The 22,917-nt window shown below is 42.8% G+C and overlaps 1 protein-coding gene and 1 pseudogene across 27 annotated transcripts in view; one reads left to right on the top strand and one right to left on the bottom strand.

Annotated features, from left to right (window-relative positions):
• The window catches only part of Brd4 (bromodomain containing 4), an 88,472-nt gene that overhangs the window by 37,232 nt on the left and 28,323 nt on the right, over positions 1–22,917 (top strand). For 15 of the 26 annotated variants that reach the window (NM_020508.4, NM_001286630.1, XM_006524691.2 and 12 more), the window contains 2 exons: positions 17,777–18,095; positions 21,799–21,936. In NM_020508.4, the coding sequence (NP_065254.3) occupies positions 17,811–18,095; positions 21,799–21,936 (423 nt within the window). In that variant the 5' untranslated portion in view covers positions 17,777–17,810. Of the gene's footprint in view, positions 1–5,052; positions 5,267–17,776; positions 18,096–21,798; positions 21,937–22,525; positions 22,654–22,917 lie in introns of those variants that run through there. The other 11 variants (XM_030249929.1, XM_030249931.1, XM_030249932.1 and 8 more) reach the window with 5 other exon arrangements.
• Positions 4,657–5,592, bottom strand: Gm4432 (predicted gene 4432; annotated as a pseudogene). Its single transcript, NR_102329.1, has one exon. The product of NR_102329.1 is annotated as a predicted gene 4432 (transcript).

Here is a 22,917-nt window from a genome sequence, read left to right as displayed (position 1 = left end):
TGGGCAGGTAGCTATAAACAGTGTTGGAGGAACAGTTTGCATCCTTACTGTAACCCTTTGGTGGTATTATATCATGGTGCTTTTGTCCCATCTAGGTCCTGCTGGAGTAGTCACATTCTTTTTCCTCTGTAACTCAAGATTTCCTCCCCTCTTTTGGCAGTACTGGGAGTGGAACCCTCAAACTCAGAAGTCTGCCTGCCTCTTGAGTGCTGGGATTAAAGGTGTGCATGTGCCACCATTACCTGGCCCAAGAACACTTTTTAAAGCCTCACATTGGTCTTTGACTTGAAAACAAGTCTTTAGTAGATATATCTCTAACAGGACCCAGTAAAGAAAGTGAGCCAGCACCAGGTTGGAATTCGTGTGTAGAGTGTTGGGTGTTACATATTAAAAAAATATGTCTTAAAAGGAAAAAGGAACAATAGAAACATGAAAAGTATTGCATTGGATAGAGCAGGAGATGTGTAGGTTCTGTGAATTCAGGCTTTCTAGGGTAGAACTAGAACCTGGAGGCACAGAATATGGTGGCCTGTCCGTGGAGGAGAGGGCAGTCCAATTTGCCTAGGTTCTTCCATGGCTTGGTGTTCTGTGTTAAAATGATGGAAAAGTCTTCTCTCAGGCTTAGGACATTTATTTGGGTGGTGTTTTGGGTTGTTCTTGTACCACTTTTTATCACTAAAAGGGTGTAAGTTTATACTGGATTTAATAAGGTTTTTCTTTTTCAACACCCTTGGTATGTTTCTTTACCTGAAAGTCTAGTGCATTTTGATGCCATTTCTGTGGCAGCTAGTGAAATCCAAGGGAGCAGATTGCATTTTTGTGATCATAGGATTAGTTGAAAGCACATCTAAAATTCTGTTGTAAGTCTCGGCTGCTTTTTTGAAGAGAATTGAGCTTATCCAGTACAATTTGGGCGGGCGGGGGGGGGGGGGCGTTCAAGACAGGGTTTCTCTGTGTAGCCCTGGCTGTCCTGGAACTAATTCACTCTGGCCCTGAACTCAGACATCCCCTGCCTCTGCCTCTATAAAGTACTGGAGTTAAACGCATGTCTTCAGGCCTGGCTAGCACAAATTTTTGTTATTGACTACTGTATATCCTTTTTGTGATTGAAAATGTGACTACTTAACTTTCACCGACTGCCTCAGGAAGCTCCCCTCCCCCCCTTCCGCCTCTCCTTTTCAAAGATGTATTTATTTATTTTATGCATACGAGTACACTGTACATACCCGAAGGAGGGGATTAGATCTCATTACAGATGGTTGTGAGTCACCATGTGGTTGCTGGGAATTGAATTCAGGACCTCTGGAAAAGCAGTTAGTGCTCTTAACTGCTGAGCCATCTTTCCAGTCTCAGGAAGCTTTTCTTGACCCAAGCCTCTTACTGCTGAGGTACCTGTGTCACCTTGTGAGGTTGCCATCTGGCCAGACCCAGGTACAAGTGGTGCTTCAGTCTCCTAGCTTATGTTCTCTTAGCTTGTTAGATTGGTTACATGGGACAGTTCAGGGTCAGAAAAAATTATTCCTTACTTTCGGGTGGGGGCATGAAAACAAATTCATACAAACCATGGAGTTCATGTTTTGACAAAGGTTCTCATGCAGCCATGGCTGTCCATAAACTCCATAGTCTTCTTGCTTCAGCAGGTGTGCAACAGTAGCTAAAAACCAAGTTTTCTACTGGAATTATTTGGAGATAACACCTCCTGGTTGGCTTTTGGCTTAAGCATCAGTTACTTGAATGTAGAATGTAAATAACAAATAGTAGAGTGTGGTAAGAGAGAGCTAGATAATAAAGACAAGTTGAGGTAGAACACTGGAACCAACCAACTTCCCTCCCTCCCTCCCATGTGCATTGGCATTTTACCTGCATCCATGTCTGTGTGAGGATATCGAATCTCCTGGAAGTTACAGGAGTTACAGGCATTATGTGGGCTGCCATGTAGGTGCTAGGAACTGAACTTGGGTCCTCAGGAAGAAAAGCTGTTGAGCCATCCATCACTCCTGCTCCACACAGGAAACATTTCATTTCATCTATTTGGGCTGTTTTCTTTTTGATTGTTCTGGACAGAGGGGCTTATTGGGGGTGCATGCCTGTTGGAGGAGTTGTTTGATAAAGATGGGTATTCATTCTCACGGTCCTTCTTTGGAGGACTGAGGAGTCTATTCCTATGACCTTTCTGTTCTTTAAGCAGATGATTCAGTAAGCGTGTTTTCCAGCAATAAAAGAACGCATTCATGCCATTCACAGACCAGTATGCTCAGAGGTCTGACTTTTTCTGTCTGCTGGAGAAGATGCCTTAACTTCCTTGCCCTTGGTACTACTATGGGGGTTCTGACACTTAGGACAGAGGACTGGTGTATGTAGCACAAGCTGCTCAGCTATTGTGGCGTGAACAGGGGATGCTAGAAAGCTCACACATTTTTGTGCCCTCCTGGAAAAAAATCATGTAAGGGAATGAAAAGCCTATTATAAATAAATTTATTTGTTAAGACTCTGAAAACTTTTATTGGTTATCTCTTTTACTTTAGTGTATTTGGGAGATGGTAGCGTATTAAAAGCACTGCATGTCCTTGTTGGCTCCATTTTTCATCATGGTAGCCTCCATGTTCAGTGCTGCAGCCCACATTGTAAGGCCTGATTTCCCTGTATGGAGATAAACATCAGTGTCAGGCTCATGTCAGGTTCTCCATTACAGAAAAGGCAGAAATGTGTAGAAAATGGACTGTCAGGGGCTGGAGAGATGGTTAAGAGCACTGACTGCTCTGCCAGAAGTCTTGTGTTCAATTCCCAGCATCCACATGGTGGCTCACAGCCATCTGTAATGGGATCTGATACCCTCTTCTGGTCTGAAGACAGTGACAGTGTATTCACATAAAAGAATCCACGGGGGCGGGGGGGGGGGGTGTTGGATGATTTTTCCTTCAGTCTCAGCTATGTGTGGAAGCCTTTCATGTACGACACTTTAATATTTCTAGAGAGGTTTCTGCTTTTCCCTTTACATGTACTGTTGGACTTTTGGAGCACAAACTTGTTTTCCCCCCATTTGTCTAATTAAATTGACAATAGCCTAAGACCACATAACCCCTCTCTGCCAGCTCTAACCTGTTGTGCTGTGTTGCCTTGGTCATGAGGTATGAGAAACCAGTCCTTTTAGGCTCTTGAATTATTTTTGAGTCTTACTCAATGTTTTCCCATTGGAAAGTCTTGGAAGGTGTGTGCACTAGCGATCAGAATAAGGCCTTATATGAGATAAACTCTGCACTGATTTATGCCTTTAGCACCTCCTTACCTTATGTGGTTTTGTTTTGTTCTTTTAGGAACCTCTATGTTAAACTTGTTTTCCTTCCTCTCAACAAGAATCTTAAAGGATTTGTATAATGCCTACCCTAAATAAGATAACTAACTGGAGAAATTGTCATCCCAGTGGGAGCAGGGTCTTTTCTTTTTGCTGCCCAAACCCTAGGAACAGAATTGGTATCCCAGAACCTTTGTGAAAACCATGGAGGTGTAGTTGCCATCTGTTATCTATCGTAACATTAAGGAGTCAAAGTCAGGATCACCAGGATAAGTTGGGCAGTTAGACTAGGTGATCATCAAGCTCTGCCTTCAATAGAGAGCCTATCTTAATAAAGTAGATTTCAAAGAAGGTGCCCAGTATCAACTTCAGGTCTATAGGTCTGATTCCTTCACCCCCACTCCCCACCCCAAACACACACACACACACACACACACACACACACACACACACACACACACACACACACTCACACACACACACACACAGAGAGAGAGAGAGAGAGAGAGAGAGAGAGAGAGAGAGAGAGAGAGAGAGAGAGAGAGCAGGATGATCATGAATTCAAGGACTACCTGGGCAACGTTGTCTCAGAAGATAAACAGGAGGACAATGCTTTGTCAGGGATATAAATGTCAATTTATATCCCTAACACCTATACTTATGCAGCAGCATGGTTCACATTAACCATACTAACTGTAAAAATAAGGCATTGGGGTGGGGCTAGGGAGATGGCCAGATGGTTAAGAGCACTGGGTGCTCTAACTGAAGACTCCTGTTTGGTTCCCAGGACCTATACATGGCCACTTATATCCATCTGTGATTCCAGTTCCATGGGACTAGATTCTTTTTTCTGACCTCTTCTGTTACCAAGCATGCATGCAGTAACATACATAAATACATGTAACCAAAGCATTCCTCATACACATTAAAAAGAAAGAAAAAAAAAAGAAATCCAAGTGTTCAGAAACTGATGAATGTGTAAGTAAATTGTGTTTCATGTGTAGTCATTTTTAAAACTAGGAAGGCACTTCTGTTGTAATGTGGATCTTGTTAAATGAAATAAGCCATGGTGTTCCCCTCAAGTGAGGCCTCTAGAGACGGAATGTAGTTGGGACTGAAATCAGGGAAGTACAGGGAGTTAGAGCTATGTGGTGTGGTTAATACAGTAACATGAATGTACCTAAAGTTTTGAGGCTAAGGCAGGAGGATCATGATTTAGAGACCAGATTAGGCCTACTGTGTGTCAGTAACATCTCTGAAAGGGTAAGGAGAGCTGGCTTGTGGCTCATACCTTTAATCTCAATGCTGAGTATCTATTGCGTTTGAGGCTAGCCAGGAATACAAAGGGAAACCCTGACTCAAACCAAGCATGAGATTTGGTGCCTTATCATCATAATACCACAACAGTTTTACAAAAGGAAAATCAATTTTTAAAAATCACTTATTGAGATCTCCTGTACTGTTTTCAAAAGGGTCTTCTCTCATTTACACTTATTACATGGTTTTGTTTTAAGGAAGCATTCTGAATTATAGACATGTACTGATAGCATTAAATGTGTGCAATGCTGGGAAAGTTTCATACATCTGATTACTACTAAGGCCTACATGCCTAAGGCTCAATCATATGTTTTTGAATGAAAAATTTACCCCCAAATTGAAATGTACAGTGTGGAGTGCTAAGATTAGGTATGCAATATTTAAAAGTTGCATATTTATTTTGCTTTATGACTCTGTGCTTATACCTTCAACACTTTCACAAGGATTTTCTGCTCCTCGATAAGGAAGGCCCACTTGATCCCGTCACAGACAGACAAGCTTGCCACACATGGACCCACCATAGGCCCTGCTGACGTGCTTCTTGGTCTTAGACAGTCTCAGAAGGACATCGGGCCTCACAGCACGAACCCCTCGCAGTCTGCCTGGGCGCAGGCCACATGCGGATTTAGGTGCTTTCCCAACCTTCTTGGTATAAAGGTAAACAGTTCTGTTGTTAGCCTAGTTTTGTTAGAGGCTGTATTGTAGGAAAGCCTACGACAGTATGTCAAGTGCTGTACCATCCTGAGTGCCTCTAAGCACTGTCCCTGGAAGAGCATTAAATGTCTTTTAAAATTATTTTTTGGGTTTGTAAAAGAATGCAGATGCTTAGGTGAAAATCAGAGGATAACTTTTGGGAGCTGGTTCTCCTCCAGTAGGTTATGGGGAGCAGTCAAACACAGGTTGTCAGACTTATGCAGTAAAAACCCCTTTACCCACCAAGCTATGTCACTTTCCCCAACTCTGCCTCTCTTGTTGTTTCTGAAGACCTGGCTGGCCTTAAAACTTGCCCTAGCCAATAATTCATGTTGTTAAAAAAAGTGATCATATATTAAAAAATTTGGGCACAGGAGGTTTATCAAGCAAATTGTTAACTTTAATCTCCCCTTTAAAAAAAAAAAAGATTTATTTATTATTATATCTAAGTACATTGTAGCTGTCTTCAGACACTCCAGAAGAGGGTGTCAGATCTTATTACGGATGGTTGTGAGCCACCATGTGTTTGCTGGGATTTGAACTCAGGACCTTCGGAAGAGCAGTCGGTGCTCTTAACCACTGAGCCTCTCTCCAGCCCCTAATCTCCCTTTTTATGTTAATATGCCACATGACTTATCACATTTCTACTGGATATATAGAGATACAATGTCACTGATGCAATTTCTATTTTTGGGACACTCCACCAGACCCTTTCCTTTCTATATGATGCTGAAGTCTCTGGACCTTTGTCTTTTGGTGAATTCTTGGCTGGTATTTCATTTGTCCCAATGAGATCTCAGCCTGTGAATACCCAATATCTGCTTTGGCATAGCACTGTGTTGACTCTATCAAGTGTTAAACTCATAAAAGGCAGCAGTTCTGCCAAGTCTCTTACCTCATGGCAGAGAGGGTAGGTAACTTTGATTAGAATGCCTTCCTGCCCTCAGGCATCCGGAGAGCTGGAAATCTGGGAAAGCTGTAGTGTGTGGATTCCCTTTTCTCTGTGCATCTTTTTCATACCAAGGTGGATTGGATGTGGTTTGAATATGCTTGGCCCTTGGGAAGTGGCACTGTTAGGAGGTGTTGCCTTGTAAGAGGAAGTGCGTCAGTATGGGGGTGGACTTTGAAGCTTCACCTAGTGGGGAAGAGTCAGTTTCTCCTGGCTGCAGTTGGGTCAACATGCAGAACTCTCAGTTCTTCTCTAGCACCACATCTGCCTGTATGCTACCTTGCTTCCTGCCATGATGTTAATAGACTGAACCTCTAAAAATGCAAGCCAACCCCAAATATTGTTCCTTGGTCATGGTGTCTGTTCACAGCAGTGGAAACCCTAAAACAGTGGACTTCATTTTTACTACTTCTGTTGTTCCTACTCAAACCTGGCTATTTCAGATCTTTTAACTTTTTTTTTTTTCTTTTTCTCTTATTTTTGTTTTTTTGAGACAGAGTTTCTCTGTGTAGCCTTGGCTGTGCTGGAACTGTAGACCAGGCTGGCCTCGAACTCAGCCACCTGCCTCTGCCTCCCAAGTGCTGGGATTAAAGGCATGCGCCACCAAGCCCAGCATCTTTTAACATTTTTTTCTTTTTTCTATACTGGAAACTATTTTATCAGCCAGGAGATGGGAAACAAAATCAAATAGAGAATAAAAATGAAACAAGGGTAGTTTTCTATTTCTTCTCCTGGAGTATTCAAGGGCCCCTATGTGTTTCATCCCCCCCCCCCTTACATCCTAATCACAGCCCCCTCCCCATCTCCCAGTATTCCTTCTCATATTGATCCCTTCCCCTCTCATCACCTCTGAGAAAGGGGGGGCGGGCAGTCCTCTACTGCTGCCTTGGCTCCTCAAGAGGCCAGGCAAGGCAGCCCAGTTAGGGGAACAGGTCCACAGGCAGTCAACAGAGTCAGGATAAGCTGCATCTGCTATACATATATGGGGAGTGTCTGGGTCTAGCCTCTTTGGTTGGTGATTCAGTCTCTGAGAACCCCAAAGGTCCAGGTTAGTTGACTCTGTTGGTCTTTTTGTGGACTCCCTGTCCCCTCCAGGTTCCTCAGTTCATCTCCCAATTCTTCCACAAGCCCTAACTCTTCCACAAGACTTCCGGAGTTGGTCTGTCTTAGTCAGGGTTTCTATTCCTGCACAAACATCATGACCAGGAAGCAAGCTGGGGAGGAAAGGGTTTATTCAGCTTATAATTCCACATTGCTGTTCCATCACCAAGGAAGTCAGGACTGGAACTCAAGCAGGACAGGAAGCAGGAGCTGATGCAGAGGCCATGGAGGGATGTTCCTTACTGGCTTGCTTCCCCTGGCTTGCTCAGCCTGCTCTCTTATAGAACCAAGACTACCAGCCCAGAGATGGTCCCACCCATAAGGGGCCTTTCCCCCTTGATCACTAATTGAGAACATGCCTTACAGTTGGATCTTGTAGAGGCATTTCCTCAATTGAAACTCCTTTCTCTGTGATAACTCCAGCTGTGTCAAGTTGACACAAAACTAGCCAGTACATGGTCTAATGTTTGGCTATGGGTCTCTGTATTTCTTTCAGTCAGCTGCTGGGTGGAGCCTTTCAGGATAGTTACGCTAGGCTCCTGTCTGCAAGCACAACAGAGTATCATTAAGTGTCAGGAATTGATTCTTGCTCATGGGATGGGTCCCAAGTTGGGCCCCAGTCATAGGTTGGCCATTTATTTCCTCTGTCTCTGCTCCATTTTTGTTCCTGTACTTCTTGTAGGCAGGACATATTTTGGGTGGAAGGTTTTGTGGGTGGGTGGGAGTCCTGCCTGGCTATAGGAAGTGGCCACTTCAGGCTCCATATACCACCTCACTACTAGAAGTCTCAGCTGGAGTCACCCTTAGAGACAAATTCTACCGGGAGCCTCCCTCAGCCAGTTTCCCTTTACTTTCCCGGCCCTCTCTGAACATTAGTTCCATTCTTTACTTTTTTTTCCTCTGCCTGCAAGTTTTCAATACAGAAGCAACAAGAAATTCCATGGAAGGTTCATCTGGGGTGTGATATGTGTGATAGTCTGTACCCAGATTTTGGTTTGCTTTGGTCTGAAAGATCCCTATCAATGAAAGTTAGTTTCCCCTTAGTGTTTAGTTTTGGTTATTTTGGGTTTTTAGAGTAGGAGTTAGTATATTCCAAGTAGGCCTTAAACTATGTGATGACCTTGAACTTCTGATTTTCTTAATTCTACCCACCCCCTGTCTTGGAGTTATAGGTAGAGGCATGTGCTACCATGTGATGGTGTGACTCTGGCACCCGATCTATTTCTCTAGCCTAACTCTTCATAATTAGATCCAGAAGACAAACAGTCTGCAGAGGCATACACTTAGGCCTCTAGATACCTAGGATGCACTCTGGAGGGGCTGGTTATCATTGCCCTCTCCCTGGGACAAGAGGAAGGCAGATTAGATTAAGAAAGCCTCAAGAGAAAACAAGACAAGTCTTATCTTAACTTGATTTTTTTTTTCCTGTACTACTTCCATCTTCTCTCTTACTAGTGGGTCCTTGATTTTTGTGGGTTACTATGTGGAAGGTAGGTAGTATTAGTATTAAGTAGCAACATTATTTCTAGCAGTCATAGCTCTTAGTAAAGTGATTTTTGTTTGCTACTGTTTTCTGCTTTTAACAGTTGTCATTTAAAATGGTATAGGGTTTATTTCAACCCTTACTCATGCAGGAAGTTACCAAGAAGGTATCAGTTTAAGTCCAAGCACCCCCTCCCCCCCAACTGACTTGATTAGATTGTCTGCACAGTAAAAACAGGCATTGGCTGAGGACTCCCTGAAGGTGCTTGACTGGGTGGCTTTTGGCTTTTTTTTTTTTTTTTTGGATTTTTGAGATTGGGTTTTTCTGTGTAGCTCTAGCTGTCCTGGAACTCACTTTGTAGACCAGGCTGACCTCGAACTCAGAAATCTGCCAACCTCTGCTGGGATTAAAGGTGTGTACCACCACGCCCGGCTAGCTGGGTGGCTTTTAAGTGGTGTCTGGAAGCCAAGACTCTACTGAGGAGCTTCATTGACTTGAAAGGCATCTGTGAAGGACTGGCCCTCTGTGTTTGTGTTGAATGTGAGCATTTCATTCTAGACACTATCAGCTGTTACTGACGGCTCTTCTGGCTCTGGATTACTAGTCACACCCACCTTTGTAAACTGAGACCTATAGTCTTTGTAAGTCTGACATTAATTTTGTGTTACTTCCCTCTCCATCCTGTATAGTTGGAGTTCATGATGAGAAGTAAGGCAAGGAGAGGAGAGAGATTGCCTTTCTTGGAGTCACTTAAGAGACCAGGGGCAGGAGGCTAAGCTGGTCAAGGTTCAGTTCCCAGCACCCACATTGGGATTCACAGCCATTTATGGCTCTAGTTTCAGAGGATCTGATGCCCTTGTTGGGGCCTTTGAAGGTACCAGGCACACATGTGATACCTAGATGCAGACAAAAATATTCATATACATAAATGAAATATTTTTAAGAGCCTAAAAATTAACCCATATAACATGTTCTAAAATTCAGCTTCACACTGCCTTTAATCTCAGCACTTGTGAGGGAGAGGCAAATATCTCTGAGTTTGGGGCCAGCCTAGTCTACATAGTCTCATTATAGATAGATAGTCAGAGCTACATAATGAGACCTTGTCTCAACCCTGACTTCTCCCGCAAAAAAATAGCTTCATAACAAAGAGCTTGGCATTAGTGTTGATAGACAGGCTCCAGCAGAATCTAGTGGGTGCTTGTGAAAGATGGGAGGTGCCAGAAACTTGACAGGTTTTATGTATGTGGTGGGTAGATGAGAGGTGGTAGGTTTTTTTTTCTCCTTTTCTTTTTTTCCTCTTTTTGTTTTTGTTTTTGTTTTTTTTCAAGGCAGGGTTTCTCTGAGTACCTTATTTGTCCTGGAACTCACTTTGTAGACCAGGCTGGCCTCGAACTCAGAAATCTGCCTGCCTCTGCCTCCCAAGTGCTGGGATTAAAGGCGTGGGCCACCATGTCCGGCTCCACATCTGCCTCTTTTTTTTTTTTTTTGTGCCTGTTGTTCCATGTGTCTGTTCATTTAAACCTAACATCATCTGAAAAAAAATTTTTTTAAAGATTTATTTTTATTTATATAAGCACACTGTAGCTGTGTTGAGATAGACCAGAAGAGGGCATCGGGCATCAGATCCCATTACAGATAGTTGTGAGTTACCATGTGGTTGCTGGGAATTGAACTCAGGACCTTCGGAGGAGCAGACAGTGCTCTCAACTGCTGAGCCATCTCTCCAGCCCGGAGATGTGTGTGCGTGTGTGTGTGTATGTATGTATGTATGTATGTATGTATGTATGTATGTATGTATGTGTATGTGTGTGTGTGTGTATGTATGTGTGTGTGTGTGTGTGTGTGTGTGTGTGTGTATGTGTATGTATGTATGTATATGAACTGTGTTATCAGCTAGGAGTGGTAATGCATGCTTTAACTCCAACACTCAGGACAGGGTAGGTGGATCTCTGAGTTCAAGGCCAGCCAGGTCTACAGAGGGAGTTTGAGGATAGCCAGGGCTACATTGAGAAACCCATCTAGAAAAATCAAATCATTTTTAATATACAATATTTTCCTTTTCCCTTCTCTTCAGAAAGTCTAGAAATCTGTGGAACAGGACCTCTAAAACTGGCCCTCAGGATAATTGGAGTTTTATTCGACTATAGCTGGGCTTACCTGTTTTCTTGTGTGTGGTTGTTTCACATTGAGGTAACATAATAATGAATTATTTTGAGATATTATTTGTGGTCCTTTATAGGAAAAGTTATCCCAGCAGTCTTGACTGTGTCCATACCAACCAGTGTTTGGTTTGATTTGATTTCCACTGTATGTTATTTAAACGTTTTAAATTTCTGACTCTTTCTGGGCATATTTAGCAGTTGTGATGTAACCTGTATGTACACTATCTGTACATTTGCTGGCATCCTTTACAGAGAAGAGGAAAGCAGTTCTGCTTTCTCATACTCCCAGTGTAGCTGGCCCGCCTAGTGCTTTCTGAAGGAAAAGCACTGGAATTCTAGTTGATGGGGCTGTAACTAGACCCAGCTGGGCTACAAGACCTTTGATGGCCCATGCTGCCTCCAGGGAGGAAGACAGAACTTGAGTGTTACTTCAGACTCCCTTCACTCATCAGAGCATGCAGTACTGCAGAGTCTGAGGTGCAATGGAGTCCAACTTGTCCTGTGTGTGTGTGTGGCGGGGCTGGGGTGGGGAGTTATATACAAACCAAGAAAGGATTAATCCAATAAAGGATTAAGGCTTCTAAGAGAGCTGCCTTGGCACACAAGCCACTGGCCTGGCTCCAGGCAGTGCAGTCTGGCTCAAGTTATAAGTGCTGTTCTCACCAGCTGCAAGAGCCAGTCAGATAGAAAAGTGATCCCATTTGTGCTTCCCCACTGACACAGATGCACAATTAAGCAGTGCTGTCGTCGTAAATGTGAAGTAGCCACTGCTCTAGGACTAGGAGAGGGATGGGCCCTCTCATACTCATGTTGTAGAACCACTATTTCAGCAGAGATGTTCCTAGGGCAGGGTAAGATGCTGCAACTAGATTTTAATGACAGAATATAGGTTTAATTTTTTTCTTTCCTTTTTGATATTGTATTACGATTACATCATTTCTCCTTTGTCTTTCTCCCTCTAGTTCCCCCCACGTACCTCTCCTTGTTCTCTTTCACAGTAATGGCCTTTTAAAAATTGATTGTTTAGATACATATATTTAATATACACACATATATATATTCTACTCAATATGTGTAAAGTTACTTTTATGGTTTTTTTTTTTTTTTGGTAGACCTGTATAGAAGTCATTAAGAATAGCCACACCACAGATTAAATAGTGTACCGTCTTTTTTTTTTTTTAAGATTTATTTATTAATTTATTATATGTAAGTACACTGTAGCTGTCCTCAGACACTCCAGAAGAGGGAGTCAGATCTCGTTATGGATGGTTGTGAGCCACCATGTGGTTGCTGGGATTTGAACTCCTGACCTTCGGAAGAGCAGTCGGGTGCTCTTACCCACTGAGCCATCTCACCAGCCCTACTTTTATGTTTTTAAGGTGACCAATTGGTGTCCTTTTCCCTGGAGAAGATTATTTCTTAGTTACCTGTAGTTCTTTGCGTAGGTTTGAGGCTTCACTGTCCTCCTCTCCCCCATCCCCATTAGCATGTCTTTTGTTCTACTTGAGCTCATGTTTAGGCTGTCATGTTGGTGAGACTTTATAGGTATCACTTCTGACATTACCAGGAGAGTCTAATGGCAAGCTCCCTGGTCCTCTAGCTCTTAGAATCTCTTTGCCACCTTTTCCACAATGTTCCATGAGCTTTAAGTACAGAAGAAGTGTTTTGTAGATATATCTCATTGGGAGTGGGCTCCAAAAGTCTGCATTTCAGTTGGTTGGTATTTTTAGTTTTGAAAATGGTCTGTGTTGCAAAGAGAAGTTTCCTTGATGAGGATTGAGGACTGCACTCATTGGTAGGGATAAAACAATGTTTAGAATGTAGTGAGGGATTAGGCTCTTTTAGTCAGCTTCTCCTCCTAATCTATGACTTCACCTAGCTCTGAGTAGTTGGCTAGTTCTCTTAATACCAAGCATGATTTCCCTCCTGTTGAGCACGATTATAGAGCTATTGATTTTTACCAAGATATGTGTGCTGTGCCTGTCAGTCATGTGTTTCATAGAGTTGTAGCTGGATAGGACTGTTGGTTGCTTCCCTCCTTTGGAAGCTCACGAGGTGCCTTCTGGGACCAGGAAAAGCTAGTTCTCAATAAGGAGGCGTTCAAGTCCGTTCCAGTTCAGCCGCCTCTGAGCCCTGTATCTGAAGTGCTTGATATCTTCAGAAATAGGGATTTACCTTCTACCTCTAGGCATAGCAATAACATGCATGCATGTTTGGGAGTCTCTTAAACAACCCTAATGAACAGCTCAGAAGAGTTACATGGTGTTGGAGTTTTTGTTAGGCAGTCTTTGTCTCCAGGAGGGATGAGAAAATTTCTTTTAAAGTATGTATGTATGTATGTATGTTTATAGGTTTTAAAAAAAACCCGATTCCTTACTACTTTTTTAGACATTCTTACTGTTGCCATCCTTGCCTGTATTTTTCTCTGCCTTCCCTCCCTAAGTTTGCCCCATCCCCGGCATGCACACCCCGATCAGATCACTTATACTTTGCTTCTCACCACTCTGTTTCCTCAAACCCTGGTAAGGATCCCCCTTTTCCTGTTTTCTGCAGTTAACTCCAGTATATGTACTCACAGCTGAAGATCTGGAGTTAGGAACCTCCAGTGAAACAAAAGATAAGACGTTAGTCTTTCTGGATCTGGGTTACTCCACTCAGTATGATCTTTTGTAGTTTTATTCAAATCTTTGTTTAATTTTTCTCAATTTATTTTGCCAGTTATCAGTGTCTCTTACTTCTTTCTTTTTGTTCCTGGGGAGATTGTGTCACTGCTTTATTCAAGTACTTTCACTTGTAGAAAGGGTTATTCTACCTCTCTCTCTCTGTGTGTGTCTGTCTGTCTGTCTGTCTGTCTTCCATGTCTTAAGGATATATGTAAATTTGAATGTATTTTTTCCTATGGACCTGGGGCTAGCCACATTGGCCAGAAGGAAACAAGTTTAAGCTATGCTTGTTCAGGTCTCTTCTTATATCCCAAGCTTAAAATGTGAATTGTGCTTCAGATTTTGCCTATAATGATGTCCAAGTCTCCCTGAGAACAGATGGCCAATTACCACAAATTGTCTCAGTTCTGATTTATTTGGAGTGAAAATATTTGGAGATAGCACTACTAGAAATCTGGCTGGAGCCTTAGTGCATGAGCCATATGTGATATTTAGGTCCATGTGTACTGAGGGCAGGCCTGTTGAAGGATGGAGTAGTGTACTGTCAGCCAAGGCAAAAGAAGCAGCTCACAGTCATTGCTCCTGGGCTTGAGGAGGCCACTCTGGATCAGAACATACCAAGTCCATACCACTCTACACCATCTCTAGTGTTGTCATGGTGAAGATGATGATGCCGCTGTCTGACCTGTGAGGTTGCTGTGAAGTATAGGCCAAGTCTATAATGCAGAGCATAAAGCATCATCAACCCTAGAAGTGAAGACTTCTACGCTCTAGGGGTAATTAATTTAACCAGCTAACCAGCACTCATAACTGTTCCTTACCTCTGACATTTTGCTGCCTATGTGTTGTAATATCAAGAAAGCTGTAAGTCTGAAGGAATAGAGCAGAAATTGAGGAGTCACTGGGCTCCAGGGGGACTAAGGCTGGAACCTGATTGGAATAAAATGGGGTTGGTCTCAACCTACTAAACTTGTTGGCAGTGGTCATAATGGACAACTATTGTACCCATTGCAATATGCACATCAGCTGTTTCTAAAATAATCTTAAAGCAATGTTAAGGAGCAAGGTGGTATCAAGGATGTCCTTGAGAAGATGGCATACTTAATCAGAAGTTGATGAACTTTGGGAAATACGTGTGTACATGTGCAAGTATGTTTATTGTAATAGTACATATATATTCCTACTAATTCTCAGGTTAAGTACTTGCCACTCAGGCATAAGGACTAGAGTTTATTTAGATCTTCAGAAACTGAATGTCTGATGGGCACAGTGGCCACACGGGCAAGTTGGCTAGCAAAACTTGCCTAATGAGTGAGCTCTAGGCTTGAGCGAGAGAGTTTTGTGGGGTGTTTTTTTGGTTTTTTTTTGTCTCAAAGAAGTTAGATGGAACCATAATTGATGGTAATTTTCAAGTTAGCCAATGATCTCCACGTGCAGGCAAATGTATACACTTCCCCACACACATCGAAACATACGTACCCAGTACAAACACTCCTGTGTGTGAAAATGGGGAAACCCTTTTCACATGGACTCAGGCCAAAGGAAGCACTCATTAATTTTGTGAAACTGCTAATGCCTCAAGAGCTGTTGCTGTTAAAATGCTTTTTTTTTTTTGAAAGGAGAACTACTTTATTATCTGTATGTTATTATATAGTTACTTCTTAATGACCATCTGTCTCAAAACTATACGATAAGTGTAACCTCTCAGATTGAGAACCATTGGAGGCACCACCTACTTCCCCCGTTATAGTGACTTCTTGTGATATTTGCTTTTTATTACAGTAACAACAAGGTGTTAAGCTTTAGAAATTACTGCACCACTGAAAGGAATATATTAGAGCCTAACAAAAGACCAATTGCTTTGTTTTAATAGTGTTTGCAGTGACCCTCTTGCATGATGTCCTTGGGACACCTTGGTATTAGCACCACACTGTCCATCCTTGCTTCATCTTTCCCTCTATTTCTATAAACTCAAAACAGGTTATTACAGGATTTCTTCTGGAACAGATTTAGAATCAGGGTATTCATTGGGGTCATGAGCATTTAAAGTTGAAAACATTATGTGGAATTTTCTAACAGTCCAATTTCTAATTTTTTATCTTAGTAAACGGGGGCTTCTGGCCCTTGCTAACAGGTCAGAAATGAAAGTGGAAGGGGGGTAACTTTTTTTTTGACCCCCTAAGTTGGCTTTAACAGTTGCCTTAACTGTCAGATTCTTAGCTACCATTCTGTTTGTTCCTCATAAATGCTGCTGTCTCTCTTGCCTAGATCAGTGCCTCCATTGTCACTGTACTGATGAGACCTGTCTCTGCTTACCTCACCATAGGAGCACATCCTTGTTATCAGTATAGTATCTCCTCTCCTGTCCATGGCTGGAGCAGCAGCCCCCCCCCCCCAATTTTTTTTTTCAAAAAAAATATTTTAATGATATTGATTAAAGGGTTGCTTAGTCAACTTAGAATATCTTGTCAATTGCTAAATGCTGCAGGCTGCCATGTAGTTCCAGTGAGACACAGATAGGTACCACATTGTCCTTATGAGTGCTGCTTTTTCAAAGCTGTGAGACTGATCCCTACAGTAAAAGAATGAGAATGTGAAAGAGTGAGAATGACTGCTTCAAGATTCAAGTTGTTATGTGTGCACAGGTGATGGGTAGGAGATTTGCAGCTGTCTCTGTCACTCTGTGTGTGTGCTTTTAGCAGATATAGCAAGTAAAAAGTCTGAAGGTAACAAGGATGGCAGTAGTGATATTGTGGACCATAGATAGTTGAGGCCTAGTAAGGATGACATTAAAGGGAGAATTCACCAAGGGACTAAATAGGTTACCCCCATACTTATAAGGGAAATCACTAAGACTCATTTCCTTGCTTCAGGGGCAGCAAGGAAATGAGTCTTGTTCATTTTCCTATTGACTGATTGATTGATTGATTGATTGACGTTTTTGTTTTGTTTCTGTTTGAGGGTGGGAGGTCACTGCAATGGGAGTGGACAATCCTTATCCCACTTACTCTTTTTGAATTGGGGATCAGAGTGAGAAAGGTTACTACTCCTTCAGCTATGGTTTATTTATAAACCTTAGTTTGTTTCAATGGGATAATTGGGTAGACAAGTATGAATTTTATTTAGTTTTTTGTTTTGTTTTGTTTGTTTGTTTTTGTTTTTCGAGACAGGGTTTCTCTGTGTAGCCCTGGCTGTCCTGGAACTCACTTTGTAGACCAGGCTGGCCTCGAACTCAGAAATCCGCCTGCCTCTGCCTCCTGAGTGCTGGGATTAAATAAAGGTGTGCGCCACCACGCCCAGCTATGAATATTTTTTTAATGAGTGCAATACCTTTTCATGAGATTTCTTTTAGCAGTAAACATGTATTGTTTGAATATTTACTTTGAAAATGTTTGTAGTTAATGTGAAGCTGTTTAAAAGCAATGTGCATAGGCCTTATCTTAATGCTCTTTCTTGTGTAGCCCTGGCCTAAATAGAAGTATTGGTTTGTTTTTGTGTTGTATAAGCAAGAGCTTACATTATCTTATCCCATCACACAACCACCATTCTCTAAAGGTCTGTAGGGAAAAGGGCCATGCAAGTTTATGAAACATAGCTTTATTATACCTTCTCCCTTGTGACTCTGTAGTTTCCAGTGGGTATGCTTGCTCCTGATCAGCTCTTAACTTTGTGCTCTGACCCTGGTTGTTGACAGGTATACCTATCTTCTGTACTAGATGGTCACTTTTTTTGGTGGTCTCCTGAGATTGTATATACTAGGCATGCACTCTACCACTGAGGTATATCCACTCAGTCCCCTTCTTATTTTATTTTGAAACACAATCTGACTGAGCTGTTCATATAGGTCTTAAACCTGATAAAACCACCTTTCTCAGCCTCCAGAGTAACTGGGTTTACTGCCCCTCATCACCAAGCCCAGATAGATGGCTAGTCTTAGAAGAGATAATGACTAGGGCTCTTTTAGTTGGAGAGTGGAATAGTAACTCTCCTAGCCATCCTGACCAGTTAATACCAGTGGAGCCCAATCTTTGGAATCTGCAGCCAGGGTTACTCATTTCTAGTTTGGCTTATGTGCTATCTGGTCTTTGATGGGACTTTTTTCTTTCTGTTTAGAGTGCCTGGTGAAGAATGTGATGGGATCACTAGCATGTCTACGGAGAGCGGCCCTGGGACAAGATTGAGAAATCTGCCAGTAATGGGGGATGGACTAGAAACCTCCCAAATGTCTACAACGCAGGCCCAGGCCCAACCCCAGCCAGCAAATGCAGCCAGCACCAATCCTCCACCCCCAGAGACCTCCAACCCTAACAAGCCCAAGAGACAGACAAACCAACTGCAATATCTGCTCAGAGTGGTGCTCAAGACACTATGGAAACACCAGTTTGCGTGGCCTTTCCAGCAGCCCGTGGATGCCGTCAAGCTGAACCTCCCTGTGAGTAGCCATCTGGACAGGGCCTCTGGCTTCTACTACCCTCAGTCTCTCCTGGTAAAGGCAGATTCTGCAGAAGGGTAAAGTTGGGTTTGGAGTCATTGAACTCTTAACCACCAGTGTCCACAGTGGCCTTTCAATATATTGTTGTTATAGACTTGAAAATTAAACAGGAGGGCTGGTGAGATGGTTCAGTGGGTAAGAGCTCCCGACTGCTCTTCCGAAGGTCCGGAGTTCAAATCCCAGCAACCACATGGTGGCTCACAACCATCCAATCACGAGATCTGACTCCCTCTTCTGGAGGGTCTGAAGACAGCTACAGTGTACTTACATATAATAAATAAATTAATTAATAAATCTTTAAAAAAAAAAAAGAAAAAAGAAAATTAAACAGGAAAGAAAGAGCCGGGCGGTGGTGGCACACGCCTTTAATCCCAGCACTTGGGAGGCAGAGGCAGGTGGATTTCTGAGTTCAAGGCCAGCCTGGTCTACAGAGTGAGTTCCAGGACCAAAAAACAGGAAAGAAAGAGAAGAAGCTAACTGGCTTAGACATTAACTTATTTCTTAGTTAATTGGTACCCCAGGTAAAATTGTATAGAAAAAGTTTAAAACAGGATGAGCTGATGTCAGAACCCCAACTAGTATTTCAAACCTTTCCGTAGCTGTGGTTGGTCAGCCTGTACAGAGATTACTGCAGCAGCAGTCACTTGAAGCACCACCAAAGCACTCCAAAGCTTGAAAGACTCTCTCCTCGGGAGCAAGTGCACACAGGCTCTGGGGCTTGAAGGGGACTGCTACTGTCCCCTGGGGATCTCCCCTCCAATATACTTGCTCATCTTCTCGCTTTCTTGGGGACTGTCCCATTTGTACATATCCCTAGCAGACAGCTCTACAATCTGAACCCCAGTGAATGGTTAGGACAAGTGCTTTTATAGTTCCCTTCAAAAGCCAAGGCTTAGTTTCTAAGTTACTCTCTGGTATGTATTAAGTTCCATGCCCTTTTGGCAAATGTGTTATGTGGTGGTAGCCGTTATCCAGGTTTGGTCTGTGAGGGCTAGAACTCTTTCGTGTGTACTTAGTTGGTGGCCTAGCTTCTAATAGGTGTTCATGTTCTTCAAAATGTGATAACCCACTCTGGCCTGTCTTGAAAATTATTGACCACTAAATATATGTCTTTTGGTCTTAGAAGAAGAGACAAGACATCTAGGTCGTGAACTTGATAGAAAAAGATGTGTGTGTGAGGGTAGTGCCCACTATTAACTAAGATAAGCAATATAAGCAGCTGCCAGTGGGGGCCTGCAGGTCACTTGGGAGGCCTGCTTGAGATTAATGGCAATAGTCTATAGCATCTAATTCTACAGATGAAAAGGTAACTTTTTTTTTCTTTTTGCTATGAAGAGACACCATGGCCAAGGCAGCTTATAAAATAAAGTATTTAATTGGGGGACTTGCTTACAGTTTCGGAGTATTGTGTTAGTCCATGCACATCCTAACGGGGGCAGGGGGGTATGTTGGCAAGCAGGTATGGCGTTGGAACAGTGGCTAAGAGTTTATATTCTGATCAACAGAGAGAATGAAACTCCCCAGGCCTGGTGTATATACTTTTGAAACCTCAAAGCCCTTCCCTATTGACACTTTTTCTAACAAGGCCACACTTTCTAATCCTTCCTAAACAGTCTACCAACTAGGGACCAGACATTTCAGTATATGAGCCTATGGCAGCTATTCTCATTAGACAGCAGCACTCTTTAGGTCAAATAGGATATATAAGGAGTTGGGAGTGGAAGGCAGGTTTCCAAACTTTTATGAGAAGAGGGGCAAGAAGAGCTCTTATTGAAGAGACCAAATAATCACCAGCAAACAGTAGTCCCCAGGTTTGTACGTCAGAGAACATGAAATCAAAATGATGAGAGTTACACACTATCTGTCATCCTGCTGGCTGTTAGAAGACCAAGAAACTTGGCTTTGAGGGAAAAGTATGTCCAGGCTAGAATAGAGGAATAGTTGTTATAAAAAAGATTTAATAGGTGCAGAGGCACAGAGGCATTAAGGGGCAGAGACCAACCAATGCAGGAGATTACTAGGGGACTCAGGTGAGGCCACAGGAACATACTAGAATTCCTAAGGGATTCAAGTGAGGTTATTGGAATATGCTGGTGAGTAAGTATATGGTAGGTGATGCATGTCTGTCAAGTGCAGAGGCTGCAACTCCTGAAGGAATTTCCCTCTTTTGGATGATATGAATCCAACCTTTCTTCTAATTTTATCACATTTAGCAGCCTTTTAAAAATAAAGGGAGACAGGCGGTGGTGGCATATGCCTTTAAATATGGAGGCAGAGGCAGGCGGATTTCTTGAGTTTGAGGCCAGCCTGGTCTACAAGGTGAGTTCCAGGACAGCCAGGGCTACACAGAGAAACCCTGTCTTGGGGGAAAAAATAAAAAATAAAAATAAAGGGACAGGTCCTAGGCTGCCCTTGATCTTGTTTCATAGCCAGGTCTGGTCCTTTTACTGTATACCCTCCTAACTTTTGAATTGCAGGTGTGTACCTCCACTGATGTTTTCAAAGAAAGGTTGCTGAACAAGAGTGATCTGAAAGCCCTTAATTTGAATAGACCCGGGGGCTAATCAGCTAGTGCTGTAAGAGCTCATACTTTTCAGGAACTATTAGAAAGCCACCTTCCAGGTCTCCCTTTTGCATTCTCTGGGGCCTTATATGTCTTTACATGCAGTTTGGCCTCTTGTCCTACCTTAAACCCATTGCCTTAGCTCCCAACAGTCTTTTATCCCACTGCTCTTCAGCTTGCCCTTTAATGTTGTCCTTCTGTTTTTGAGCCACTTGAAACACTAGACAATGCAGGTCTAAACACTGTTCTCAGAGTTTTGTCTACAGAATAAAAATATTTGGATTTCCATAGGTCTTCATTTGCTTTTAGTTCTCTTAGGAGGGGAGGAGACAGCATGAAATAAGTTAGAAAGTGTGGTTTTCAGTTGCCTTTTGGCCTGGGTGCACAGGTGCAGCCTTTACCAGAGCAAGACGCCTGGATGTTCCTTCTCTTGCATAGACAGTAGTAGCCCTTTCTTTCTGGGTGTCAGCACATCTTAAAACCTCATTTCCCACCTTAATTTCGGAACATATCTTCATGCTCTCCTCTGCCCCTCTATTCGCAAGAACTGCTTTTTTATATGCTGTGTGCCTTCCCTGATACTTACAAGGAAGGGATGTTTTAACGCCCCCGAAGAGAAGGGGAGATTATAAGGCTCCACCCCTACTTGAGGAGATAGTGATAATTGGCTGCTGAGAAAAAGGAGAGTCAGTTTTCTTTGGGGATATGTCTACTGGGAAGCTGCGGATGCTCCTAACAGTCTCACCCATGCGCGTACAGGCATCACTAATTTGACTCAGTGGGGTGTTTAAAAAAGGAAGACAAGGAGGCCTAGATGAGGGGATTGGGGGATGAGGGCAGATTTTGATCAAAATACATTGTGCATACAATAAATTATCCTTTTTTTTTTGTTTTATTTAAAAAGAAAATATTTATTTTTCCCCCTTGTGAATACAACCTGTTAGCATGTGAATTTCCATCTAGCACTTAGGAATCTGTCCTTTCTTTACTTACTTTACAGTCAGTTCCTCACTGACACCACGGGAACGTCTTTGGCTGTGGAGTTAAGTAACAGTGGCCTTTGATTTCTTTGCTCCTCAGGATTACTATAAGATTATTAAAACACCCATGGATATGGGAACAATAAAGAAGCGCTTGGAAAACAACTATTACTGGAATGCTCAGGAATGTATCCAGGACTTCAACACTATGTTTACAAATTGTTACATCTATAACAAGGTGAGATGTTGGGGGGCAGAGGTCCAGTTTCCCTGCTTGGGAAGGAGGGGGAGTAAAAATAGGGATACTTCTAAGGAGCCCAAGGACAGGGTTGCTGGGATAGCTGGGCTGTGTAAGGATGATAGCAAGAGACTCCCAGAAGTAGGATAATGGGACCTATAATTGTGCATAGGATTGGGTGTTTCTTTTGTGGGGAGGAGGGCATTGTTATCCTTGTTAGCCTGAAGCATCTGCCTCGAGTACCCTTGGGGTTTTTATTTTAGTTCTTGAGCATGTCTAGTACAGAACATATGAGGACAGATGACACCAGGTGGTCCTTTGGGATGGTGTAAATTTTCAGGTAAAAGAGCCTGCACAACTTAGAGTTTTGCAGAGGTGTGCTCAGGCACAAACCTTGATGTGAGAGGGTACAGTGGGGCTAGCTGCAGACCCCAGCTGTTCTGTGGGTCACAGTCTCCTGGAACTGTGGACATGGCCATAAAATCCAGTGTCCTCCTGGTCTTACATATAGACCCACGGGCCACTTCCTAACCCCGTAGCCAAACCTTTCGGCTCGGCTGTGCCATGAAGCCAGATCATTTGTTTACAGTTCAGACCACAGATGTGATTAAAACCAACCCTTTCAAATAGAACGACTCTGGAGGGAGACACTATACAGAACTCAGCTTTTGACCTCTGCTCGTGTAGTGGGTAAAATTGCCCAGAAGAGATGGGTAGGTGAGTTTCTTGAAGTTTACTGTGTTTTGTAAAGCCTTAGTTCTCACCACTTAGGTGGAAATTAAAATGTACAGACTAGGCCCTCAGTTTAGAGCTGAACGGGGACAGCATGTTCTGGACATGGTGACAGAGTGGGGATTCATAAGGCAATGTGATAAGGGCTTTGTTCAAACCTCACTGAGCTGCCATTGGGGTACATTAGGGAGCACTGTTGGAACCCTAAAAAATATTCATCACCAGAAAAAATGCTGTGTAATTTGAGTA

The sequence above is a fragment of the Mus musculus genome, chromosome 17 (assembly GCF_000001635.26).
Source record: "Mus musculus strain C57BL/6J chromosome 17, GRCm38.p6 C57BL/6J".
Lineage (NCBI taxonomy): Eukaryota > Metazoa > Chordata > Mammalia > Rodentia > Muridae > Mus > Mus musculus.
This window is presented reverse-complemented; position numbering and strand designations above follow the sequence as displayed.